General features: G+C 29.7%; 4 protein-coding genes across 6 annotated transcripts; 1 reads left to right on the top strand and 3 right to left on the bottom strand.

Moving 5' to 3' along the window:
• The first annotated feature begins 11,376 nt into the window (after positions 1-11,376).
• Positions 11,377-14,400, top strand: LOC114183695 (beta-fructofuranosidase, cell wall isozyme-like). 2 transcript variants are annotated; one of them, XM_028070807.1, is made up of 7 exons: positions 11,382-11,713; positions 11,881-11,889; positions 11,983-12,851; positions 12,958-13,116; positions 13,363-13,598; positions 13,721-13,811; positions 13,981-14,400. In XM_028070807.1, exons 1-7 carry the CDS (start codon positions 11,527-11,529, stop codon positions 14,158-14,160), a joined length of 1,731 nt encoding a protein of 576 aa, XP_027926608.1. In that variant the 5' UTR covers positions 11,382-11,526; the 3' UTR covers positions 14,161-14,400. The 2 variants fall into 2 exon arrangements, with proteins under 2 accessions (XP_027926609.1, XP_027926608.1); XM_028070808.1 differs by lacking the exon at positions 11,881-11,889 and having other exon boundaries at positions 11,377-11,713.
• Positions 14,401-15,690: 1,290 nt separating this feature from the next.
• LOC114184787 (nucleosome assembly protein 1;4-like) lies at positions 15,691-18,157 on the bottom strand. Its single transcript, XM_028072095.1, has 10 exons — positions 18,121-18,157; positions 17,980-18,017; positions 17,189-17,266; positions 16,906-16,998; positions 16,705-16,771; positions 16,554-16,624; positions 16,283-16,461; positions 16,011-16,194; positions 15,888-15,919; positions 15,691-15,775 (listed from the first exon to the last, which is right to left on the bottom strand). Exons 1-10 carry the CDS (start codon positions 18,155-18,157, stop codon positions 15,691-15,693), a joined length of 864 nt encoding a protein of 287 aa, XP_027927896.1.
• A 1,671-nt stretch (positions 18,158-19,828) lies between these two features.
• LOC114185467 (nucleosome assembly protein 1;4-like) lies at positions 19,829-23,197 on the bottom strand. Its single transcript, XM_028073202.1, has 10 exons — positions 22,533-23,197; positions 22,380-22,417; positions 21,547-21,645; positions 21,127-21,219; positions 20,919-20,985; positions 20,777-20,838; positions 20,503-20,684; positions 20,166-20,415; positions 20,045-20,076; positions 19,829-19,917 (listed from the first exon to the last, which is right to left on the bottom strand). The coding sequence occupies exons 1-10, from the start codon at positions 22,567-22,569 to the stop codon at positions 19,833-19,835; spliced, it is 945 nt and encodes a 314-aa protein (XP_027929003.1). The 5' UTR covers positions 22,570-23,197; the 3' UTR covers positions 19,829-19,832.
• A 92-nt stretch (positions 23,198-23,289) lies between these two features.
• Positions 23,290-26,934, bottom strand: LOC114185466 (glyoxylate/succinic semialdehyde reductase 2, chloroplastic). Of its 2 annotated transcripts, XM_028073201.1 has the most exons (13): positions 26,687-26,934; positions 26,541-26,622; positions 26,365-26,430; positions 26,130-26,205; positions 26,000-26,055; positions 25,592-25,676; positions 25,362-25,422; positions 24,988-25,040; positions 24,824-24,894; positions 24,651-24,723; positions 24,308-24,412; positions 24,021-24,221; positions 23,290-23,501 (listed from the first exon to the last, which is right to left on the bottom strand). In XM_028073201.1, exons 1-12 carry the CDS (start codon positions 26,805-26,807, stop codon positions 24,051-24,053), a joined length of 1,020 nt encoding a protein of 339 aa, XP_027929002.1. In that variant the 5' UTR covers positions 26,808-26,934; the 3' UTR covers positions 23,290-23,501; positions 24,021-24,050. The 2 variants fall into 2 exon arrangements, with proteins under 2 accessions (XP_027929002.1, XP_027929001.1); XM_028073200.1 differs by lacking the exon at positions 23,290-23,501 and having other exon boundaries at positions 23,890-24,221.
• Between the last annotated feature and the right edge of the window lie 257 nt (positions 26,935-27,191).

The following is a 27,191-nucleotide window of genomic DNA, read 5'->3' as shown; positions in this document are numbered from 1 at the left end:
CGACAAATATTTTATTACCGGTGAATATATGTTATTATCGACGGTAGTGATCATCAATGATATACAATTTTTTTATAATAAAAGTCAATTGTATCTTTTCATAAAAGATTCATAGTCATATGTATTTTTTAGATAAATATGACATAATAAGACTACAAATGAATCTACTTATCAAATTAATTGCATATATCAAGTCAAACCCAGACACATTTAAATATATGAGACTTCCAACCAACTATTTAGATAGAGTTTCATCGGTCATCATTCTTCCTTCATCATAGACAATTTCATTCCTAACACTGTTTGATTATTTATTGTGTTACCATTCTTCATTCCAAACCTTTTGTGCACATATTTCTTTGAAAGATGAAAATTTTATTTAGACAATGTCTAAATTCTATTATAAGAAAATGTTTCATCTTTTTCATGTCAAACATGTCAACGTCCAAGACTTGAATTTTTAAACTTGTCACACATGATTTTATTATTACATATGTAAAGATAAAACCATCCACAAAAAGAGTGACATAAATTGTTAGATTGTGCAAATTAAATAAGTCAAGTCACAATCAAATCGTGACACTTAAATTATTGTGTTTTTAAATAAATAGAGTTATATTAGCAAAAGTTTTAGGTTTTAAAGTTTTTGATCCAATAATTGATATTAATAATCATGGTTGTCAATTTGTTGGAAGTCTCACATCGACTAGAGAAAAGGTCATTTCATTATATAAGTGGAGTGCAAACCTTACTTACATATTGTGTTATGCTTAAAGCTCAATTCTAACAGAATTCTATTTATGAAAAGTTGTTGAGAGAAAAATTTAGGGGTGATCATGGATTGGATTTTTAATGATCCAATCCACATTCATTTTGGATCCAAATAATTGGATTAATTTTCGATCCAAATTCATTTTTTCAGAAAAAGTAAATTGAATTTTTTAAAAATCCAGATCCAAATATTTAGATCAAGTTTAAATCCAGATCTAAATATTTGGATCAAGTTCAAAATTCAAAATTCATTTTTCATAAAATAAATTCAAATTAATTTTTTTAAAACTTGTGTCCATAGGGCTAACACCATAGAATTTGACAGATTTTTAGTCGGGGCCAACGAGGCCAAATTTCAGCATGGGATGAACTTGAATGACTTTCGAACGAATTTCGGTTGGGGACGACGTGATCAAATTTGGGCTAAGGTCGACTTGACAAAATTTCAGTCGAGATCGACTTGACTGGATTCGATTGAATTTCGGCCAGGGCCGATTTTGCCTAATACGACCAAATTTTGACCAGAGTCGACTTGGCCAAATATGGCCACATTTGGGCCAAGGCCTGATCAGTCAAATTTCGGTCATGGTTGACTCCACTAAATTTGTCGATCGAGACTGACTTGACTGAATATGGCAAATTTTCGATCACAACCGACTAAGTTGAATATAGTCAAATCTCGTTCGGGACTTACTCGACCGAATACGGCTAAATTTGGGTCATGACCAACTTGATTGAATTTGGTCAAGTTTAGGTCAGGAACGACTCGCCTAAATATGACCAATTTTCGGTCGCGATCAACTCAGTCGAATACGACCAAATTCAGGTTAGGACCAACTCAGTCAAATTTTGGTTGAGGCCAACACGACCGAATTTTGACCAGAGCCGACTCGACTGAATTCGACTGAATTTTATTCGTGGCCAACTCAGTTGAATACGACCAAATTTCGATCGTGACCGACTCATTTGAATACGGCCAAATTTAATCCTAGGCCGTTTCAGTCGAATACGACCAAATTTGGGCCATGGCCGACTCGGTCAAATCTTAATCGAGGCCAACTCGATTGAATTCGAACGAATTTTGACTGGAGCCAATTAGGCTAAATACAGCCAAATTTTGGTCGCGGTTGTGTTGGTCGAATACGGTCAAATTTTGTCTGGGTCGACTCAGCCCAATGGAGTCAAATTTCGGTCGGGGTGAACTCAATCGAATACTTTCAAATTTTGTCTAGAACCAACTGGGTCAAATGGGACCGACTTGACAGAATTTGGCCTAATTCGGCCAAATTTTGTATAGGATCACGCCAACTCAATCAAATACGACTAAATTTGGGCTAGTCCGTCTCAACCTTTAGCCTAACCTAACAAAAAATATAAAGTGAAAATTTGGATTGGATATTTTGGATTATCCATTTTGAAAATCTAGATTTCGAGAATGAATATCAAATCCATAAAATATATAAAATGTAGATTAGATTGATATCCAGATCCAATAAAATGGATTTTAAATGGATTGAATTTTTAATTGAATGACTATTAAATGGATTGGATCATAGAAAAAATGGATTGGATCATAAAAATTTGATTTTATGCCCACCCTTAAAAAAATGATACTTGAGGAACTTAATAATTTTTTGTTTAATAATTTTAGAAAAGAAATAAAAGTTATTAATCCAATATTTTGGGATGTGGAATTGAAGAGCAAAATTGTGTTACTTTTTTATTGGAGTTAGAGATGGAGGTATGTTTACACAGTTGGATTATATATATAGTGTTAAAGTATTTCCTAAAGAACTCCATTATACAACTCTATCAATATTATTAGGCAATATATTAAACAAATTATAAATTTGTAGAAAAAAATATTTAAAGTTTTAAAAAAGTTAGATTCTTTTGGATGTAAATTACCATAATATTTGGATCGTTTATCAAACAAACAATATGAGTAAAATTGATCCATGATATTTAAAAAAAAAATTATATATCCATTTTAGGTATATTATACAAAATAATCAATAACCCATGTTTTTGAAAAACTTAAAAAAAGAATAAAAAAGCATGAATGCCTAGTATAATTACATCAATCCTACATCTTGCAATAAATTTAATTTAAATGTCAAATTGACGTGGATCATCATCTCATGAATAGTTGGGTTATCACTATATGGGGCTAGGTAAGGTTTTTCCTTCATGCACCTTTGTAATTTATATGTGTACTTTTATAATTTCTAAAATGATTATTTCACTTTTTTTATTTTATATAAAAGTTACTTTTGGTTGTTATATTATGATTTTAGAAAATAGATTTCAAGAATATATACGATACAAAAGTTTTTTAAACACATTACATCTATTTTGAAATGCTATCCCAAATGATGGTTTTTTTTTTTCTGGAACAAATTTTTTCTCTTCTTCTTTTTGTTGTTCTACGTTGGAATGGCAACTTGACGTGATCCAATGAAGAACGGTATCTAGTACGGGGTTTCTTCCTGTACCCCCAATATTTTTTCTGCATTCCCAAAGTTTTCTTGCCTTCCAATTTTACCCTTTAAAAAAAATCAAAATAAAAAACTGAATTAAGTAAAAGCAATAATTAAGTAATTATGAAGTTCTGAAGTTGGTAGCTGCTACCTGCATTGCATACGTCAAATGAGAGAGTGAATTTTAAAAAATTAAATACTGAAGTCAAATGGTTAAAGGCCAATTTTGGTATTTAGAAAATGTTTGGAGGTGCAGGAAGAAAACCCCATTAGTTGGGTGCAGAAAGAAAGCCTTGGACTAGAGAGGCGTATGTCCAAAACGTTGGCCCAATCCAAAGTATATGAAGTTGGAATCGACCAAGTTGATAATATAGTTGTATTTCTAAATTATAATCCAGCGTGTTAATTTTATTTTATTTTTCTTTCAATTACTGGTTTTAATTTTCATAGTTTTTTATTTTTTTCCCTGCACTCAATACCTTTTTTTTTTTTTGTAAATCCTGCATCTCCAATGAGTATTATATTCTTATTATATAAAAATTTACTAAGTAGAAATATTAAAAAAAAATATTGGAGTAAGGGGAGAGTAAATGAATAAATCGTAAATTAAGAAAGTAAGAATGTACCGGCAGTCATCTTATTATTAATTAATTAACCTATTTTGAATTACCGGTAAATAAAAAAGAAAAAAATAATAATTATCAGTAAGTAAATAATTTCTGATTATTTTTAAATTATTCAAATTTAAAGCGATGTATAGTTTTCTGTGTTAAAAATAATATAAAACCTTCTCATATTAGTTATTTTCTTCCAAATAATTTGTATCCATTCAATAAATACCCGGTAGAATATTTTAATTTTATGTGTTTTATTATTTTAGATATAGTTTTATAAAGCATAAAACTAAGACATTTAATATGGTGAACTAAATTAACCAATTTCTAATAGCGCTGTTGTCAAAACTATAACATATATCAATTGTTAAAATTGGATTTAAAAAAAGAAAAATAGTTTTCTCTGAATAAACCCATTTCAAAAACAAATTTATTTAGTAAATTTATTCCCAATTTAATTCTTAGATTGAACTTGTTTAGTGTTTATGTGGAGAATTTAGTCTCCCAGAAATTTAATTAACAACGTGTAACACTCTCACACCTTTTTTTTCTTAATTTACAACTTTTTTTTTATATAAAAAAAAAACGAAGTCAAAATCTAGCGTCGAAGTAGGAATGTTGAAAATTCTGTTTTTGAAAATTGACTAAAGAAAAAAGAGAAAATAAAAATTAGTGATACGGAGATAAAATTATTAGGAAGAATTTTTTTAGATGGGTGAAGTTTAAGAATAAAATCTACAGCATACACTGGTAATTATGTTGAGAAAATTAGTATCATCATGAAAAATGTTCAATTTTTTTATTTTTTTTACTGCATATAGGGTTTAGGATGGTAAATTTATGTTGACTAAAGAATAGTTTTTTTACTGAATGTACGAAAAAATGGTAATATAATTGGGTGGTAAATGATTAGCAAAACGAAATTAAAGTACTATAAATGTGAGTCTAAAAGCACTCCGTTTCAAAAAATTACAAATTAAAGGTCAAAATAATAAATGGTGTAATTAGTTACAAATTCTTTTTCAAAATTCTGTCTCTTAATTCCTTTAGTCTATGCACAAGGTGGGCACTACTTTAACTTTTCAATCCCACCGAAGAAGAAAGAAAAATAAAAGTAAAAATAAAGAAAAATGATTAAATTTTATGCATATTCAACCTGATTATAGTCGAGAGTAGAGTAAGAATGAAAAAATAAAAATACTCTTATAGATGAGTATTGCAAATAAAATTCATGGTGAATAATTAATACTTACGTATATTTATTATAAGTGGGTAACAAGTATTTTAATATCTGTTTATAACTGAAATAGATTCAGTTATCATATTATCATTCATATATATATATATATATATATATAAATATATAAATATATATATATATATATATATACGATACTCATAAAAATTAAAATTAAAATTATATTTTATAGATTTAAATTTAAATAAAATTTATTTTTTATTTTATTTTATTTTATTATATTTAATTTATGTTTATTTTAATTTTTTTATTTTATTTAAAATTTATTTAAAAAAATTATATATTTTTTAAAATATTCGCAGGTATTCAAGGATATTTTTATAAATTTTTAAAAAATTTGCACCAATTTTACAAACAGATATTACATAAATAACGGATAAATATTTTTGTTGTGAATCGAGTCGTAAATATGCACTATTCGTATCTTATCTGACTCGTTTTCTTTCTTAACCAACCTAAAAAAAAGTATAAGGGTGTGTTCTTTTGTCTTTTTAGACAAAGAAAGATTATGAATGTAATTACTAAATTTTCCATAGGGTAGGTAGATTAAATTATGAAAATGACAATTACCTAAATTAATTTGGAAATTATCATGTATTTAACATTAGTTAATTGCTAGCTTGGTCTAGACTAAATTGATTGACGTGCTATACATTAATTACGACTTAAACGTATTCATGCACTCCAAAGTCAAGGTTTAAAATGATCGACATTAAAAACTGAAATATTTTATTGTTACTGATTTCAATTTTGTTTTGGAAAAATTATTTGTTGAAAGTAACTGATAAACATAGAATAATTTAAATAGGTATATTAATTTTAAACTTTTGTAAAAAATATTTTTGAATTAGTTATTTTCATTTCAAATAATATATATAATATTTAGAACTTTCTTTAAAAGTTTTTAAAATAAGGTTTTCTTATAATCAAATATGTAATTTATCAAGAAAACAATTATAAAAATATCAACGACTAAGCTAGAATTTTTAAAAAGCTTGGAAGTGTTAATATATCAAATTCCTAAATATATTATATTCGCATCCCATCTATTTATTATTAGACGCAACCAAATTCATTTATTAAAGATCTATTAGAAATTAAATGTAACGATTTATTAAAAATTAAGTATCTATTGTCAAACTTTTTATCAATTATAATTTTATATCACATATAATTGACTCTATTTCAAAAATCTCCTTCAACTCTCTTCACTTGATATTTTCCATTGCATGAGTTCAATATAAATAGAGTTAAAATAATTTTCTTTAGAATCACAATTTCCTTTTGAGGAAATATTCCTTTTCTCAAAATCACTATGTTCATTACACAATAACATGTTTTCAGATTTTGAATTAAAAAAAGAGAGTAATTTTCTCATAAATATAGAGAAAAGTTAGAGAAATTAAAAAAAAAGAATATTTATAAAGAGATGATGATTTTCTTAAAATAAATTTTAAATGATTTTTTTTATTTTATAAATTTTTTGTTTAAGTAATCAAATATTCATATTTTATTTTTGAAACAATTTACTAAATTCTTATTTATTATATTAATATTTTTTTAATTAAATTTAATGTAAAGTAAGATATTATGCTGTTAAGTAGACATCTTATCTTTGTTATAATAATGAATCAAACGGTTAGAAAAGTTCAATAATAGTAAGAAGAAAAAAAAATACTATCTTCTATATTATCAATATCAATGTCTCAATTTTAATATAAAGATATTAAAATAAATATTGTAAATAGTATAATGGTTGAATAAATAATGTATTATGAAAATATCAAAAAGGACTATCATTATGAATATCATATATGATAAAAAATAATTATATGAAAATAATAAAATTTTACACAGTGGAATAATTAATGTGAACAATTCCGTTGGTTATTATATACAATTAGGTCCTTTAAATTTAATGGCGTGTGATGAATATAAAACCATAAAAAAAAGTAATACTAAGAACGTGGTTCAAAAATAACACTTTTATGTATCTCATTATTACCACGCTTTTTTTTCTCTCTTTTTTTTTCTATTTTTTCGTACTTTCATTCAAGGTTGATGGTTACTTTTTCCATGTTTTTCATTTTTTAAAATAATATTTTATGAAATTATTAATATTTATTTTACTGGTATATTCGTGTTTTATGACTAATGTAAAGGTGCATCAATGAAAACTTTTTAACTTGGTCAACAAAAATGAAAAGCAATAGTGAGAGAGAATTTACAACTTTATTTAAAAAAAAATAGTAATTAAAACATGGTTTGCAACGTTTACATTAAACAACAAAAAGAAAAAGGAAAATGAAGAACACTCCCTTTCACGTGGTTTCAATTTCCAAATTAAACAAATTAAAATCGCTAAACATGATTATTAATAAATAATTATTGTTTAGATAAACAATTGAAAAAATTATCAACACGAGGATGGAAAAAGGAGATATTCTGTCTCCAAATCTGTCCCTACATTCATTAATAATTTTTTAATTATTATACTCTATAAAAAATATAATAACGAGTTAAATCAGGTTTTAAAATTAATAAAATATAAGGTACCAGACCAAAATTCTATATTTTATCGAATGAAATGGATTTAATATCTTTTTCCAACCTCCAAATTTTAAAAAATTCATAGTAGTTCCCAAAGTTTATGCTCACATATTATTTTAAAAAATAATTTATTGTAGCTTCTGTCTTTTATTTTCAAAATTCACGCATTTTGCTGATAAAGTATAATTAAACCTTTAGAAATTAGTAGTGTTGAGAACCATATTCAAACCATTTACCCATTACTTTCTCATGCCACCAAGATTACTAGGTTTGCATGGTTTAATGAATAAAAATATGATTAAAATGAAAACATATAATAATAGTTTTATTATACTTTTACTATTTTTCATACAATAAGTATAAATATGCCTTTGAAAGAAATATAGTGATAGAAAATAATTTTTATAAGTTAAATAAGTCAAAATGATCGAGCGATTTGGTGGTTTAAAAATAAAAGAGATAAAAAAAAAATCAAATTGCACTTCAAAGATTATTACTCAATTTCAGGTAAATTGCAGGTAGGTAATAAGGATTTCAATAAATAATGAAAGTGAAAAGATCAAAATGTAAAAAATTAGGAATAAATATGGCTTTAGTCAATAAAAATTTGAGTTAAGATCGAAATTCATTTTTGTTTAAAACTTTAATACATTTTAGTTATTAAATTTAAAAAATAAATGAATATAGTTCTTTTAATCTAATTAGGTTAATTTTTTTTAGGTGTCCATTACATTCATTTTAAAATTTAAGAACTAAAATATATCTAAGTTTCGGACAAAAACGAATTTTAATTTTAGATAAAAATTCACATACTAAACACCCTGCTTAACCCAAAAAAAACTACCAAACTACCAAATTTTTTGCTGAACTTTAAAAGTTAGGAAAAATTTAATAAAGTTTTAACATTTTCCTATGTCTTACTTAAAAAATAAAAAAGTAACGAAAGATTAACTTTTACACATTTGATATTAAATTAATTTCTATTTTTAATTCAATACAGGTAGATGTAAAAAATGACTTTAAACCCATGAGACAAGTAAGTAATTACAATGTTGTTTAATAATCATTTAAATAATTTAGAAGTTTAATTTTTTTAAAGATTAAATATTTCAAATTTTAACTACTATATTTATAATGATATTTTAAGAAATAAACAATCAAATTGTTATAAAATAATTAAGTTAATCTATTTTTATTATATAACAATAAATACATAAAATAATTCAGAAGAACAAAATATTTTTAAGGACGTCAATTCATTCAAGTCACCGATTTAAGAGGATCTAACTGAATTACAAAATTCATGTCTTAACAAAAAAATAATTGAGTTTATTTAGTTTATTTTCAGCTCAACTCGTGAATTAATATATGTGAATGATCAACTTACTTTCCAACTTCTAAATAAGTATTTTGTTTAGAAAAAATTTGTAAAATAAGAAACAACAATCACAAATTAATTTCTTGATTTAAAAAAAGTATTTTTGACAAGTTGTCATATAGATTCACGAGATATTTAATAGCAATAAAACTTAGACTAAGTTAAACGATATATATATATATATATATATATATATATATATATATATATATATATATATATATATATTTATTATATATACATAAAATAATTTTATAAACTCTAATTAAAAATTGTTTAACTTTCTCATTTGTATTTAAGACACATTTAGATTAGAGATTTTTTGGTTAAACTCCAAGCATAAATAAATTTATAATTGTTTAAACAAAAATGAACTAACCTACTCCACTAGTTTGTAAAGGTGAATTTGATCTAAATTTTGAGCGAAGGCTTTACTTTTGAAGGAATTTGAATGCAATCACGAGAAACGAAATATGAATGTTGAAATGGATATAGATGGATTGAAGAAAAACTTCAAAGTTATGGTCCAAACAAAAAGTAGGCAACCAAATCAGTTTGTCTAGCTATTGTAGATAAGCACAGCATCATTCTGAGGTGGACATCCTCAATTCCCCACAGTTTTAGGTAATGTCAAAAGTGATTAAGCACGAGCAATTGATGAAAAAAAAGAAGATTCAAATTATCCTCATCAGGTTTAAATATACAACCCAGTTGAATTTCATGTGTTCCTATCCCTTTTAATCCTACGATAGGTGCAAACCATGTTTTCTGGATAAGTTACATTTTTTTTCAAGTTGCTGGATTATCATTAAATATCACGAACAAAAATGTTTAAAATAATATGGATCGAAATCCGTGAGTCAATTCGGTTTACCATGGGTTCGGTCAGGTTGGGTTGAAAATATTTTATAAATTTCAATACGGATTGATTTTTGATCCTATCCACCTAGAATCTGGCTTACCCGGATTGAATTCGTGGTGAGTCGGATTGACTCACCAACCCACAAATAAAGAGTTACATAAATATTTTTTGTTAAGTTGAACTTTACATTTGGGTTTGGTTGTTGTTTTTAGCCAACATATACAATTTGTATTTTTGTGATTTTGGTTTGGATTTGGATTATATTAAAGTTTGTTTAGATTTTAATTAAAATTAGAATTTAGTTTTAATTGAAAAAAATAAAAAATTATATTCTTTTTAATTAAGTGAGTTTGTGAACGAATCCATTTAACCCACCAACCTGTAGTAGATTGGGTCATGTTCAAATTTTTTCGGCTCGCTAATAAGTGAGTCAGATTGGATTAACTCACTAAATGATTAACCAGCAATGGATCGAATCGGATGAGACCAGATTATCCATTTTGACGACTCTACTCATCGCAATAATATTGCCACTGTAAAAAAATATCATTTTAACTAGATGGGCTGATTAAGATTGATAACATTCCAAATAATTAAATATACAAATGAAAAAAATCATCATATATACATACGTATAAAAAAATCAAAACTATATTTAGTGGTAAATCTTTAATAAAGAATTATTATTTACAAGATCTCACACTAAAATGAAAAATAAGATAATTTATGTGAAGAGTGAGTTATTTAAAATTAACTCTCACAACCTCCAAAATATTAAAAAATGTTCGTATTTTATTTTTTTCTCATATTATACAAAAATTCAGTATGATCTAAAAGATATATTTAAGAACTTGAGGTGACATATACCATTAAAGTAAAATTTAAGGATAATATTTTTCTCTCTTTTTTTTATTTGAAGAAAAAAACATTTCATATAATTTTTTTATCCTTTTGTTTTTCTCTTTTTTTATATTATTTTCATTCGTTTAATTTGTTTCGTCGGTGAAATGATTATTAATTTAAAAACAATAAAATAGACGTGAGCAAGTTGCGAACTAACTCTCGGGAGTCAATAGAAAGAAAAGTAACAGTGTAATTGTATTTTATTGACTCTCTGAATCTAACGACACAGAACAGAATCATACTCTTCAATGGAAATGGATATAAAAAAACTGCACCTTCTTTTAGTTGACTTGCAGCATTAATTTACTACCAATAAACCTAAAAATCAAGACACTTTTTTTCCTAGAAATGCTTCTCTCTGACGTGATCTTTGAAATTTCTTTCCAAATATTTATTTAGAAAACTACACATTTCTTTGATTCCTGTCATATCCCATTTGCAATAATTTCAACAATAGCCAGCAGATTTTTCCAACCAAATAGGAACCAGATGATGATGCAGTTCAGTTCAAAAGTCTTTCTGACTCGTTTTCAGTTTATTTTATCTGTGTTCATAAAGGATAATATATAGTTTTGTACAACTGTCAATGTTTTGTTTGAAGACCATACATTTTTAAAAGTCAAACTGCAACACTGTTTACCAAATTGCAGAAGATCCGAATCTATATAAGTAGATACACGAGGCACAAGTTCCCCGCATCTCACTTCACCATGGCCATCTCTGCAATTTTCTTCTCTGCTATAATCTTTCTCGTCTATGGCAATGGTGTTCTTCCCACTGAAGCCACCCACCATGTTTACAGAAATCTTCAAACTCTTTCTTCTCATGATCACTCCTCTGATCATCAACCTTACAGAACTGCTTATCATTTTCAACCTCCCAAGAATTGGATAAATGGTACAGTATAATCCTACACCATGAAACAGTCTTAAATACTCTTATGGTGAATGTTTTACATATATATATATATATATATATATATATATATATATATATCTAACTATACTTTTCATTTTGCTTCTCCTTTTTTTGTCATTTGATGCTATGCTGGGGATATTCTGCAGATCCTAATGGTTAGTTTTATTCTTTCTGTCACACCTTTGTTTATATGTATAAAACATGCATGATGTTTTTTGTTGGCTAAAGATATGTGGGTTTTTGTGCAGCACCAATGAGGTACAAAGGACTTTACCATCTGTTCTATCAATACAATCCAAAAGGTGCTGTTTGGGGAAACATAGTGTGGGCCCACTCAGTATCAAAGGATCTTGTTAATTGGACTCCACTAGATCATGCAATCTACCCTTCTCAGCAGTCTGATATCAACGGTTGTTGGTCAGGCTCAGCAACTACCCTTCCTGGGGGCAAACCAGCCATTTTATACACAGGAATTGACCCTAACAATCACCAAGTTCAAAACTTGGCCATACCCAAAAACTTCTCTGACCCTTTTCTCAGGGAATGGGTTAAGTCACCCAAGAATCCTCTAATGGCTCCAACTCAAGCTAACCAGATAAATTCTAGCTCCTTCAGGGACCCCACCACTGCTTGGAAAGGCAAAGATGGGTACTGGAGGGTGCTGATTGGAAGCAAAGTACACAGAAGGGGCATGGCAATTTTGTACAAAAGCAAAAACTTTGTGAATTGGGTCCAAGCAGAACACCCTCTTCATTCATCAGAAGGCACTGGAATGTGGGAGTGCCCTGATTTCTACCCAGTTCTGAATAAGAGTCCATTGACTACAGGCCTTGACACTTCGGTGAATGGTGATCATGTTAGGCATGTTCTCAAGGTTAGCTTGGATGATACCAAACATGATCATTATCTGATTGGGAGTTATGACTCTGCCAAGGATATCTTCACTCCGGATAGCGGATTTGAGAGTACCAAACCCGTTTTAAGACACGACTATGGAAAATATTATGCCTCGAAAACCATTTTTGAAGATGGAAAGAACAGAAGGGTCTTGTTCGGTTGGGTTAACGAATCCTCAAGTGTTGCTGATGATATCGAGAAAGGATGGTCCGGAATCCATGTAAGTTGGACTCAGTTTCTTCGTTTGTTATCATATTTTTAAACTAGATTCTATGGTTAACTAGATTGGTTTATTGATCCAAATATTTGAATATATATATTTGCAGACTATTCCAAGGACCATTTGGCTTCATAAATCGGGGAAACAGTTGGTGCAATGGCCGGTTGTTGAAATCGAAAGCTTGCGTGTGAAACCTGTTCACTGGCCCTCCAGAGTGGTCAATGGTGGTGAAACTATTCAAGTGACTGGTGTTACTGCAGCACAGGTATTTTTTACTACATGTTAGAACAATCTTTTCAGACAAATATACTATTACTGTATCTGCTGAAATATCTTAATTATCTTGCCTTTATATTGGTCCAAATCCATGCCTATAATACGCGAGAGTGATACGTAAGTCGCATTCTGGTTACTATAGCAGAATAAAGGCAAAATTACTGATAATATAGATGAACAGTTAAGATTATCATGTGTATGAAAGTGGGTGTTCTAACTGGTTATTTTATGGCAGGCTGATGTTGAAATTTCATTTGAAGTAAATGAGTTTGGAAAGGCCGAAGTATTGGACCATTTGGAAGATCCTCAAATTCTGTGTGGTCGAAAGGGTGCAATCGTAAAAGGTGGTTTGGGACCCTTTGGTTTGTTAGTTTTTGCTTCTCGTGGCTTGCAAGAGTACACAGCAGTGTTCTTTAGAATATTTAGATACCAAAATAAAAATTTGGTTCTCATGTGCAGCGACCAAAGCAGGTTTGTCCTTGTCCTCTGTCGCTTTCCATGTGCAATTTTTTTCTCTCTTTTATATCAAACTTTGTTACTTGTCAAACTTGAGATACTCCAAAACCTCTCTCTCTTATTTAATACTTTGACAGGTCTTCCTTGAATAACGATAACGACAAGACAACCTATGGAACTTTTGTGGACGTGGACCCTCTTCGCGAGAAGCTCTCTCTAAGAACTTTGGTAAGTCGATGATGTAATATTTCCTTTCAGGAAACCATACACACAAAGTTATTGTGAAAAGCAAGTTTGTGGGTTAGATTTTCTTCAATCATAAGAGCAAATGATTCATGTGTTGGTTGTTGAGATTTGAAACAGTAAACTAACTGAGATTTATTTTTCACATTCACAGATTGATCACTCGGTGGTAGAAAGTTTCGAAGGAGAAGGAAGGGCATGCATCACAGCAAGAGTGTATCCCACGATAGCAATCAATGAGAAGGCACAGTTATATGCTTTCAACAATGGAACTGCCTCTGTCAAGATCACAAAGTTGAGTGCTTGGAGCATGAAGAAGGCAAAAATCAACTAGAAAGTGTGTTTATAACAGTTCTATATTCCATTCAAAAGTCAATTCATTTCGTACGAGGAACTTTCACTTAAACAGGAACTAGAAAGTGTGTTTTTAAAACAAACACACATGACCCAGTAGGAAATTCAAAATCATCGTTTAATATCTGTGTTATTTTATCAGTGTTTGCGGTTTCATTACTGTACTATATAACAAATACTGTGTTCTTAGTCTCTTACAGTATTTAACAAGAATGATATAGAAAAAAAAAATGTATTGTGTTTACAAACACACCCTACATGTCTATTAAGTACTCCTTTTATTTTTAATATTTATATATATCAACTTTTAAGTCATGACTGTAACATAAAGTTGGTTTAGTAGGAAAAATAACGAGAAAGAGAGATCAAAGAAACTAGTTTATTTACAAGTTGTAATTGTGGATAAAAAAGCTTTCAATTACATGATTTAACAAATACATGTCTTTTAATCATGTGCTGTCTAAATAATCAAATTAAGGAAAGCACTTTAACATAAGCAGAAATATAATTGAAATAATATGAAGGTGGAAAATAGAAAAAACTGTGGGAGAGAAAATTATGCACAAACCCTTTTGTAATACAATTATTTATTATAATAAAAAAGATTAAATTCTTTTTAAGAATATATGAAATCAAATCTAAATGAATATTTTCTTACGCCAACTAAAAAAATATTTTCAATAACTAACCAAAATAGATTTTTAATAATAAAAAAATATTTTTCTTTTGAAACACTGAAAAAATCACTTTAGTTATTCAAGTATTATTTGTATTTGTGTCTAAAAATTTTATAAACTAATTTCAAATAAAATAAAATACAATTATCTTAACTAGGAAACTTATCAGTAAAATGTAAAGATAAATAGGTTTTTCGTTCGATTGATTTCTTCGTTATTTTTTGTGTGCTGGATGGTTTATAAAATAAAAAAACGATAAGTCAACTAAAAATCATTTCGCATTAGTTTAATGAAAAATATAAAAATAAAATAACATCGAAATGTTATTTTGGTTTTTTCTTAAAAATAGAGAAAGTAAAGTAAATGTCATTGTTTTCAAGAAATTTGATATTTTCAAAACATATTATGAAATACTCACTTTTTGTGTGTATTTTGAACGCTAAAAAGTCATAAAATATATTATTTTCATTTTTGACTATTTTTTCTAAATAATTTAATTAATAATACTATTTTATTAATATTTAGAGTGAAATTAAAAAAAGAAGATAATTAATATTTATATAAAAATATTAGAAGTTGAACAAGACTGATTATGATTTTTGAGTTTTGTTAAAAGTTCTCAAGGAGGAAATAATAGGGAAATCCAAGTAGCGAAAATGACCGAAATAACCCCAACATATCTACAGTATTTATACACAGCAAAACAACAATCTGCACTTTACACCAACAAAACAGTGTTATATCACAAAACAGTAATGTGGTTCAAGAATGAAGCAGAATATGTCCAAATTATGTTCCTTTTCATAGCATCACCTTCTTCATCTTTATCTATATCACAAATCAAAAAAATCTGCGTCTGTACACTCCCCCTTGAACCATGACACAGCCTGAGGAATGATTTGGTCCCGAATCACACAACTGCAGTTCCACACATGAACGAAATGAATCTCAATAACACAAAAATGCTAACATAAATATCAACATTTTCTTCCACAGGAGTAGAATAAGAAATATCATTCAAGTGACTTACCCTAACTCATAATCCTTCTGGATCTCTTCAATCTATCCAAGAAAGCATCAAAAAAGCAATGGTCAATAAACATCATCTGATAACTTTCCATTAGATAATAGATAGTTAAAATCAGAGACTTACAGGTGCATCATCCTCATCATCCTCATCCTGGACAAGGGGAGGATTGAAAAAGTTGAAGAAACTTTCGCATTTTTCTGTGTTTGTGAGGGGCTTATTATCGATATCACTGCTTGATCTTTTCCTTGGCATCATCTGAAGAACCTTAACTGTCAGGCACTTTCCTGGAAGCCACTCAATCTCCGTCCTACAATGTTTAAATATTAAAAATATATCTGCAGCAAATGAAAACATAGATATAAACAAACACTTGCAAATTGACAAATATTTCTTACCCTTCGGCTTTTACTGACACAGACCCAACCTTGTCAACCATATATGTTTTTTCTAGCACAGAGTTTCTGAAATAAGGATTAGCAGAAAAGAAAAACCCCAGCTTGAAGGCTTTAGAATCCTCAAGTCTACACTTTATATCTTCAAGATATTGGAGGGCCCCCTCATCATCTTCAGTTATCTAACAAAAGGGAAAAGAAAAATACATAATTAACCTACAATCTTTTCAACAAATGGAAACTGTAGAATATATATGAACATAATTTCCCTTACCAGTTCAGCCAGTTTCTCATTGGCCTTCATAGCAGTTAACCAGAATTTAGGTATTCCTTTCTCTGAATTCTCTGAATTAAAAGGGTAATTCAGATACCATGAGGAGAAAATGCACAAGGCTACTATGGTAAACAAAAGTAAACAACTTTACCCTCCGTGACTTGGTCTGCTTCATCTGTATCTTCTACGTCTTTGATACCATTCACAATCTCATACCTCTGTAATGAACAAAAGGGTGAGTGATTCTGTCAGTAAGATCATGATTCCATCAAATCCATAGAAAGAACAAGTCCTCCTCTTTTAGCACAAAATCTCATAAATCAACAAGATATCTTACGAGCAACACACATACTTTGTTGAAAATTGGCTCATAAAGCTTCTCGTATTTAGCCATCAACTGTGATCGCTCCTCAAAAAACTCAGCCTGCACCGCTTCAAATTCTTTCTGCATATTCAAACAAAATCAGAATTCAGAACTTCACTTCTGTGTCCCTTCTCAATATAAATTGAAATTCCTAATATGAAGAGGAATTGAATATAAGCAAAGAGGTACATTATCTAAAACTAAAACGACTGGTGCAATTCTATCTAAAACAAAGGCACAAACAACTGAATAGATGACAAAAACATCAAACCTGAAGTTCTTCGAGAAATTCCACACGTTTCGCAACTTTTGGCGAGACAGACTGCTCAGGCGAGAGCTGGGGATTGTCCTGTACAAAGAGTGTCAACTGAATTATAGCTAAATCCCTGATTTATTTCTCGTAATTCTTCATTTCAACAGATTTAAACAGTTATAAACTAGTCATGTATTAGGCAAAGTTTTCATGTATATACAAAGCTTGCTTGTATAAAGTTAAAGATTCTTATCAAAAACTGGTCATATTAACACAAAAAATTAGCACACAAAAAGAAGAGGAAAACACATTGAGAGATCAGAATATTAACATGTCTGTGATTATCGTTTTGAATTCATAATAGTTTTTTTTTTCTTACACTAGAAAACATGTTCAGCCTCCCAGATGTGAAAAAAGGTAACTGTTTTAGTAAAGTAATCGAGTTTCTTTTCCATCGTCAAAAAGGGCAATTGTAGACAAATTTTCTTTTATCATTCAAAGAAAACTATTTGAAAGAAATTATTTGACAGAAATAGTTATGTAAAAAGATAGCTTCTTTCTTTCTTTCTTCCTTTCTTTCTTTCTTCTTAATTACCTTCACAAATTCTTGCTCAACTACGACATAAGAACAACACCAAAAAGCTTAAGTTGATAAAGGTTTATGTATTATCATACAGATCAAGAAAAAGGGTGAGAGAAGACAAAAGATTTCAAGAAACATTAGTTAAAAACTTGACGTGGGTAAATTTTTTAAATGCATTATACATTTCACACAGTATTATAGATACAAGAATACATGTAAAACTTACGCTCATTGTATCAGTACTTTCATCATCAGGAGTAAGAACTGCATACAAATTCAAAAGTTCAGAAATTTACGTTCCAACAACAGAAAAAAGAGAATCAGACAGTTATATGTAAGAGAAAGAAGAGGGTGGAATTCAAGATACCGTCGGAGTGAGAAGGAGAATGGGAGCCATCGGACATGGTGAAGGAATGAGTGTTAGAGAAAACTGGAAAGAAAGAAGAGAGAAAGAACCAAAACAATGAATATTTTGTAAAATCTCTGTATATATAGCCTTTTCTTTTGTTTGCAAGCGGTTAAGCAAAAGTGTTTTTTGTCTCTTGTAATGAGTTCAAAGAACGTGCTGTGGAAGTTGGACTTAGATTCTGGTTTAAATTAGAAAATTTAGTTACAAAACAGTTAAAGTAGTTGAAAGTAAGTAGTAACAGCTAATATTTTCGTTATACCAATCTATTAAATTATAAAGCCTCTATAATCCTATTCGTTAAAACAGCTTATAAACACGTGATAAAAATAACATGTAATAAATGTTTTATTGAAAAAAAAATTAATATAGCTTCGACAATATTTATAGTTAAACTTATCTTCATATTATAATGTAAAATATTCATAGACTCTATTTTGATTTAATTTGAATAAACGACTCTATTTTTGTCCAGTGAGTATAAAATTATCCTCTCATTAGACAATTTTTTTGATTGGGATAACACCTTTCACAAATATACAATTAAGATTTCAAGCAACTATAGTTTTTTTTTAGTCCATTTAATTGCAGTCATGTAATGTCTAGATAATCAAATTAAGGAAAACACTTTAACACAAGCAGAAATATAATTGAAATAATATGAATGTAATAACACTTCATATTAATAGAAAAAACGGTTGGAGAGAAAATTATGCACAAACCCTTTTGTAATACAATTATTTATTATAATAACAAAAGTTTTTAAAAATATTTAAGAATATATGAAATCAAATCTAAAAGCTAAGTTAAACTGAATATCTTCTTATGCCAACTAAGAAAGTATTTTCAATAACTAATCAAAAATAGATTTTTAATAATAAAAATGATTCTTTTTTGAAACAATGAAAAAATTATTTAATTTATTCAAATGTTATATATTGTATTGGTGTCTACGAATTTTATAAGCTAATTATTTCAAATAAAAAAAATACAATTATCCCAACTAGGAAAAGGTGAGAGAAGAAACTTATCAGTAAAATGTAAAGATAAATATGTTTTAGTTTGATTGATTTCTTCGTTATTTTTTGTGTGCTGGATGGTTTAAAGAAAACGATAAATCAACTAAAAATCACTTCGCATTAGTTTGATCAAAAATATTAAAAAGTAAATAACATATAAATGTTATTTTGGTTTTTCTTCTTAAAAATGGAGTTAGTAAGTAAAGTCTATGTCATTCTTTTCAAGAAATTTGTTATTTTCAAAACATATTATGAAATATTCACTTTTTGTGTGTATTTTAAACGTTAAATATTTACAAAATGTATTATTTTCATTGTTGACTATTTTTTCTAAATAATTTAATTAATAATACTATTATATTAATATTTAGAGTAAAAAAAAAAAAAGAAGATAATGAATACGTATATAGAAAGATTAGAAGTGAGAAGTAGAATAAGACTGATTATTTATGATATTTGAGTTTTGCTGAGATGTTCTCAGAAAGCAATAATAGGGAAACCAAGTAGCAAAAATGACCAAAATAACCCCCACACATCTACAGTATTTATACACAGCAAAACACCAAGAAAACAGTGTTATGGCTCAAGAATGAAGCAGAATGTGTCCAAATTATGTTCCTTTTCATAGCATCACGTTCTTCATCTTCATCTATATCACAAAACAAAAAGCGTTGTGTCTGTAAAACTCCCCGCGAACCATGACACAGCCTGAGGAATGATTTGGTCCCGAATTACACAACTGCAGTTCCACACATCAACGAAAATGAATCTCAATAACACAAAAATGCTAACATAAATATCAACATTTTCTTCCACAGAACATATCATTCAAAAGTAGAATAAGAAATATCATTCAAGTGACTTACCCTAACTCATAATCCTTCTGGATCTCTTCAATCTATCCAAGAAAGCATCAAAAGCAATGGTCAATAAACATCATTTGATAACTTTCCATTAGATAATATGTAGTTAAAATCAGAGACTTACAGGTACATCATCCTCATCATTATCATCCGCATCATCCTCATCATTATCATCCTCATCGTTATCATTCTCATCATTATCATCCTCATCATCCTCATCATGGACAAGGGGAGGATTGAAAAAGTTGAAGAAACTTTTGCATTTTACAGTGTTTGTGAGGGGTTTATCATTTTTTGATCTATTCCTTCGCATCTTCTGAAGACGAAGAACCTTACTTGTCAGGCACTTTCTTGGACGCCACTCAATCTCCGTCCTACAATGTTTAAATGTTAAAAATATATCTGCAGAAAATGAAGACATAGATATAAACAAGCATTGCAAATTGACAAATATTTCTTACCCTTTGGCTTTTATGAACACGGGTCCAGCCTTGTCAATCGTATATGTTTTTTCTAGCACAGAGTTTTTGAAATAAGGATTACGAGAAAAGAAAAACTCCAGCTTGAAGCCTTTAAAATGGTCAATTCTACAGCTCTTTATATCTTTAAGATATTCGAGGGCCCCCTCGTCATCTTTAGTGATCTAACAAAAGGGAAAAGAAAAGTACAAAATTATCCTACAATCTTTTCAACAAATGGAAACTGTAGAATATATATGAACATAAATTCCCTTACCAGTTCACCCAGTTTCTCATTAGACTTCATAACAGCTAGCCAGAATTTAGGTATTCCTTTCACTGAATTAAAAGGGTAGTTCAGATACCATCAGGAGAAAATGCACAAGGCTACTATGGTAAACAAAAGTAAACAACTTTACCCTCCATGAATTTGTCTGCTTCATCTGTATTTTCTACGTCTTTGATGCCATTCACAATCTCATACCTCTGTAATGAACAAAAGAGTGAGTGATTCTGTCAGTAACATCATTATTTCCATCAAATCCATGAAAGTACAAATCCTCCTCTTTGAGCACAAAATCTCATAAATCAATAAGATATCTTACAAATAACGAGCAACATACATACTTTTTGGTAAAATTCCTCATACAGCTCCTCGTATTTAGCTCGCAACAGTGATTGCTCCACAAAATACTCAGCCTGCAGCTTATCAAATTGTTTCTGCATATTGAAACAAAATCAGAATTCAGAACTTCACTTCTGTGTGCCTTGTCAATATAAAATGAAACTTCTAATATGAAAAGGAAATGGGAGTAGACTTTCTCTTACTACAAATCAATATTAACTAGTGCTACGGATTTTTGGAATTGAATATAACCAAAGAGGTGCATTATCTAAAACTAAAACAACTGGTGCAATTCTATCTAAAACAAAGGCACAAAACATTGAACAAGTGTCTCCAATTTCTTTTGGTGGTTCGAGTAGATAGACACTTCCACCACTTCAATTCTTGACATCACAACTGAGTAGATGACAAAAACATCAAACCTGAAGTTCTTTGAGATATTCTACACGTTTCAAGACATTTGGAAATAATAGGTCCATGAAGGTCCTCAGAAACTCCCGAAATGAAAGCTGGGAATCGTCCTGTACAAAGAGTGTCAACTGGATTATAGCTAAATCCCTGATTTATTTCTTGTAACTTCGTCACTTCAACAGATTTAAACAGTTATAAACTAGTCATGTAGTAGGGAAAGTTTTCATGTATAGCTATAGACAAGACTTGCTAGTATAAAGTTAAAGATTCTTATTGACAAATGGTCATATTAACACAGAAATTAGCACACAAAAAGAAGAGGAAAACATCTTGACAGATCAGGATATTAACATGTCTGTGATTATGGTTTTGAAATCATAGTATTGTTTTTACATTTGAAAACATGTTAAGCCTCCCTGATTTGAATAAAAACGTAACTATTTTAGTAAAGTAATCGAGTAGACGAAGTTTCTTTTATCATTCAAAGAAAACTATTCGAAAAGAAATTATTTGAGAGAAACAGTTATGTAAAAAGATAGCTTCTTTCTTTCTTTCTTTCTTCTGAATAATTACCTTCACAATTCTTGCTCAACTACGAAATAAGAACAACACAAAAAAGATAAAGTTGATAAAGGTTTATACATTATCATATAGATCAAGAAAAAGGGCGAGCCAAGACAAAAGATTTTAAGAAACATTAGTTAAAAACTTGACGTGGGTAAATTTTTTTAAATGCATTATACTTTTCACACAGTATTATAGATATAAGAATACATCATCCAAAGTCCTTAGTACAATTTCCTGTAGATATTGAATCCCGCAAGAATTACATGGTAAAACTTACGTTCGTTGTATCAGTACGATCATCATCAGGAGCAGGAACTGCACACAAATTCAAAAGTTCATAAATTTACGTTCCAACAACAACAGAAAAAAGAGAGTAGAATAAACAGACAGTTATAAGAGAAGGAAGAGGGTGGAAAGAATTTCAAGATACCGCCGGAGTGAGGAAGAGAATTGGAGCTATCTGACATGGTGAAGGAATGAGTGTTAGGGAAAACTGCAAAGAAAGAAGAAAGAACGAACCAAAACAATGAATGTTTTCTAAAATCTCTGTATATATAGCATTTTCTTTTGTTTGCAAGTGGTTAAGCAGTGGGAAAGAAAAGTGTTTTTTTGGCTCTTGTAATGAGTTCACAGAACGTGCTGTGGAAGTTGGCCTTCAAATTAGGACTTAGATTTTGGTTTAAGTTAGAAAATTTAGTTACAAAACAGTTAAACTAGTTAAAGTAGTTGAAAGTTGGTACTAACAGCTAATATTTTTGTTATACCGATTTATTAAATTATAAAACCTCAATAATCCTATTCTTTATAACAGCTTATAAACATAACACGTGATAAAAATAACATGTTTTTTATAATAAATGTTCTATTAAAAAAATTAATATAACTTTTAGACAATATTTATAGTTAAACATATCTTCATATTATAATATAAATCATTCATAGATCTATACAAGTTGGATCTTGATTTAATTTGAATAAAAGTCTCTATTTTTGTCCAGAGAGTAAAATTATCCTCTCATTTTACAATTTTGATTGGGATAACACCTCTCACAAATATACATACAAGATTTCAAGTAACTGTAGATTTTTTTAGTCCATTTATCAAAAGAATGTGATTTTTTTTTTTCATGGAAATGCATTACAAAAATCATTTTTAAAATAATTATATGAACTCTTGTTAAGAATAATCTTAATATACTCTCTGTTTTATTTCAATTATCCTTTTAATCTCATAATATCAATCACATGGTCTTCAAAATTAAGTGAAAAAAAAAATAACATTCCATTTAAAACAAGTTCCAATAATATTGAAGTATTCCATTAATTATCATAAGAAGGTGGTGTTTATTTCTTCTTCCCTCGTCTTCTCTCCATGCTCACTTAATGGAGGACATGAAACCTGAGAATGAAGAAATTAATTCTTTTGTAAATATTAAAAAAATCAATAAAGTCAAATAACAATACAAATCAGTTTTTTTTTTTATTTGTTTATATTACAATATGAAGGAAGTAAGGAACTAAATATCTGCATTGATTGAAGACATATTTTGCAGTGAATCAAGTCTTATTAAACTAAGGTAGGTGAAGTTTGAAGTGCAGGTTATACAGGGTTCTTATATTGTTTTCAACTTTATGTCTTGCACCATTTTAAAGTGAATGAAACCTACTTTTATACACACAGATAACAAATATATATATATGTATGTATGTATACTAGCACACATATTACTTGGCCACTACATTTTAATCTCAGTGAGAAGTTGGAGTGCTATGTGTTAAGAGATTTATTGAGACAATTTTAACAAAAAAATTTAGATCATTGGAAATATTCAAATATATATCATACATTTGGGGAATGAATTTAAATGGACAAGCCTCACAATGAAAGTCTATACTTGATTCAATTTGCCTAACTTACTACACTTTTGAACTTCAACATGTTGAAAAGTCACTTGGTTTCTGAGTGCTGAAATTTGGATTTTAATGCTTCAATGACAGCTGAAAAGTCCTGATCACTAAGGCCATGGGATTTTGCAACTTTATATAACTCATTAGCAGCTGCTGCAATAGGAGTGGGTTGGGAAACAGACTCTGCTAACCCCAGGGCTAGTCTTAGATCCTGTCACCATTAATTTTGGATGAGAGAGCAAAAATATAAATCATCAAGTCTCAAAGTTATGAACAGGAATTTCAACATTCACACACCTTCTGCTGATGCTTTAGGGGGAATGCAGTTGGGTAAAGTGACTGTATCATGGATGGACCTTTGGTTGAGTACATTGGAGCACTAATGGCACCCTGTGAAACTACCTGCAAAATTGCCATTGCATAGAGGCTCAACAGTTTTTTTAAGTACTCATGACAGTACTTCCTTATAAACAACAATGAAGATGAACCTTAACATCAAAGGAAGACAGATTCTGGGCAAATAGTTCTCCTAGGATTAGGAATAAACTGGTAGAAATATTGTGAACTTCAGAAGAAAAAAATCAACAAAAGTCTTACTTTGTCTTTTGAGAAAAAGAAAATTGTGTAGTCATCTAAATACCTGCACTAGTACATCAGGATCAAGGCCAACTTTCTCGCTGAGGAGTAAGCCTTCAGAAAAGGATGCCATCATACTATTTAGATCATTGGAAAATGTAGAAAGAAATAGTGTCACTTAATCATTAGTACAAAAGGATGAGTAACAGAAAAAGCACCAAATAAATTGCAAAAGACCTGCCCATGATCATATTAACAACGAGTTTCATTGCAGCTCCATTTCCAACATTGCCAAGATAAAATTTAGACTGCATAGAAGTGTAAAACATACATGAATTTATTATTTGTTCTGCCAGAAAGATTAGAGAACTTTATTTACATGAAAAATTAGATGTGTATACTTTCCCCATGATGTCCAAGAGAGAACCAACTGTATCATAGAGATTTTTGTCCCCTGAAACATATTATATACATGCCTCAGATTCTGTAAGTGTTCAATACTCTGGTGTGAATAGAGTCTGATTCACAATGGTATGCAGTGTTAATTATGCAAATGAGAGCTATAAAGGAAAACAAAAAAACTTTAGAATGTGACCTGTTTATAAATTTATAGTTTTAAATATCTGCAGCTACCTTGTATTGCACTAGGTGTTACAACTTACATGTCACATCTCAGCCTGAATTTTCTTCTTGTGAAAAAGTAAATATCTCTTCAACAACAATTTTCCCATGCCAAATTGAATTAATTTATTAGAAGTTGAATAGTAATATTCACCTGCTGTAAGAAATATCAATTGCCCATCTTCTGCTGGCTTTTTTGAACCTGAAACTGGAGCCTGTGGGTAAAAATAAATGGCATTGTAGGTGTTACAATACAACTTACAAAATCTTTTATCTAACTATTCAACTAAAGCAAGCAACGCATTCAAACATATCCCAGTTACATAGCACCCTGAATGTGCCATAGATAATAGGTACAGATTAAAAACTATGAAAAAACTGCACCTCCAAAAATAATGCTCCAGTGGATTTTATGCGCTCACTAATCAATTTAGAAGTGTCCCCATCAACAGTTGAAACATCCACGTATCTGAATGAAAATAGATAAGGTATTATTAACCAAAAGATTAAGATCTATCTCTCATTTTTGTCATTTTAAATAAGTAAACAACTAAACAGGTATACTGTGAACCAAGATATGCAATGTCTTGATCACTATGGAATATGGTTAGTCTATAATCAAACTAGGGATAAAAAAATTTCAATGAAAAGATTAAGGAATGAGGGGGGTCAAAGAGGGGGGAATAGTTGTATGCAGTGCAGAAAAGAGTCAATATTGATTTTAAATGCCATTATCTGTCAAATGGAAGCAATATACAATAAACAAATTAAAATTGAGTTTGAATATATCACCCTTTCCCTGGACCAATTCCATTCACAGCTCCATGCTTCCCACAAGCAACATCCAACTGATGTGAAACAGAGTTAACCAACTTAGACACTATAATCTAATCCCTAAAAAACTACAGCAAATTATACGCACTGCACTTTGAGGATCAGCAAGCATGGCAAAGGTGACATCGCAAGATGCTGCTACTTCCTCAGGAGAGGGTTTATATCTGCAGAAAGCAAATACACAAGCTCTCAAACACACATCGAATTTTTAAATTTAGTTCTTCTCTTTATGAGTCTTTTAAAAAAAATGCAAGTGCCATCCACAGGCCACAGAAACACAAGTACGTCATTACAATCCTGTATCTGAAAATGAAAGAACTCACTTTGCTCCAAGGCTGATTAAAGGGTCACACTTGCTCTTGGTCCTATTCCAAACAGTGAGATCAATCCTACAACAAGAAGGAATGCCGATTAATTAAAAATGCAAAACAATCAAGGAAAGGGATGAAGGGTGAAGAACAACTCAGAAATAAAAAACTGCATTGAAAAAGTAGCATACCCAGCTTTAAGGAGATTATGAGCCATTGGGGAGCCCATGATTCCGATGCCCAGAAAACCAACCCGCGACGGTGGCTCCGTTACTGAAACAGTATGAGTAGGGACACTAGAAATTGAAAGGGAAAACGATGATAATAAAACACTTACTAGCTTGAGCTCTCGGCGAAACATACGATGAAATGGGAGCAGAGAAGCGCTTCATGATCATCATGGATGCAAGGTTCAAGTGATGGGGAATAGAAGAACAAAACGTGGAACACATCAACATACGCAGAGACTGCACTTTATCCCACACCACACCCAACACCTGTGCTCACTCTCAACACTACCACTATAGATAAGAGGGAGGGCCAGTTATTGTTCCTTTTTCCCTTTTACCCTCTCTCTCTTCACTCTTTTACATGATTTTTCAAAATTAGTTTTTTGAAATAATTTCATCCTTTAATAAATGCATGATTTTGGTCGGAAAAAAATTATTATTTTGAGGAAAATTACAAGAAAAGATTGATACTTTGTTGAAAAATAAACGAATATCGACCCATTTATATTTCTACATGACTAAAACTGATTCATTGTGGAATGAGAAAGTGTATACCATGTTGTAAGTTGTAATTATAGATAAAAGATTACTAATTTCATTTCATCCTTACAC

The sequence above is a fragment of the Vigna unguiculata genome, chromosome 5 (genome assembly GCF_004118075.2).
Source record: "Vigna unguiculata cultivar IT97K-499-35 chromosome 5, ASM411807v1, whole genome shotgun sequence".
In the NCBI taxonomy this organism is placed as follows: Eukaryota; Viridiplantae; Streptophyta; class Magnoliopsida; order Fabales; family Fabaceae; genus Vigna; species Vigna unguiculata.
Note: the sequence above shows the minus strand (reverse complement) of the source record. Positions and strands in the feature narration are given on the sequence as shown.

Excerpts from the sequence above, each read along its gene's own strand:
- LOC114183695 (XM_028070807.1), top strand. The coding sequence starts at position 11,527 with ATGGCCATCTCTGCAATTTTCTTCTCTGCTATAATCTTTCTCGTCTAT. Across the intron at positions 13,117-13,362 it reads CTGGTGTTACTGCAGCACAG|GCTGATGTTGAAATTTCATT; the intron begins GTATTTTTTACT and ends ATTTTATGGCAG. Across the intron at positions 13,812-13,980 it reads AGCTCTCTCTAAGAACTTTG|ATTGATCACTCGGTGGTAGA; the intron begins GTAAGTCGATGA and ends TCACATTCACAG.
- LOC114184787 (XM_028072095.1), bottom strand. The coding sequence starts at position 18,157 with ATGTCCGATGGCTCCCATTCTCCTTCTCACTCCGACG. Across the intron at positions 15,920-16,010 it reads ATGATGAGGATGATGCACCT|ATTGAAGAGATCCAGAAGGA; the intron begins GTAAGTCTCTGA and ends TTTCTTGGATAG. Across the intron at positions 15,776-15,887 it reads CAGAAGGATTATGAGTTAGG|TTGTGTGATTCGGGACCAAA; the intron begins GTAAGTCACTTG and ends GTGGAACTGCAG.
- LOC114185467 (XM_028073202.1), bottom strand. The coding sequence starts at position 22,569 with ATGTCAGATAGCTCCAATTCTCTTCCTCACTCCGGCG. Across the intron at positions 22,418-22,532 it reads TTCTCTTCCTCACTCCGGCG|TTCCTGCTCCTGATGATGAT; the intron begins GTATCTTGAAAT and ends ATTTGTGTGCAG. Across the intron at positions 20,416-20,502 it reads GTGTTCATAAAAGCCAAAGG|GACGGAGATTGAGTGGCGTC; the intron begins GTAAGAAATATT and ends TAAACATTGTAG.
- LOC114185466 (XM_028073201.1), bottom strand. The coding sequence starts at position 26,807 with ATGTTGATGTGTTCCACGTTTTGTTCTTCTATTCCCCATCACTTGAAC. Across the intron at positions 24,895-24,987 it reads TCTTGGACATCATGGGGAAA|TCTAAATTTTATCTTGGCAA; the intron begins GTATACACATCT and ends ACTTCTATGCAG. Across the intron at positions 24,724-24,823 it reads GTTAATATGATCATGGGCAG|TATGATGGCATCCTTTTCTG; the intron begins GTCTTTTGCAAT and ends TGATCTAAATAG.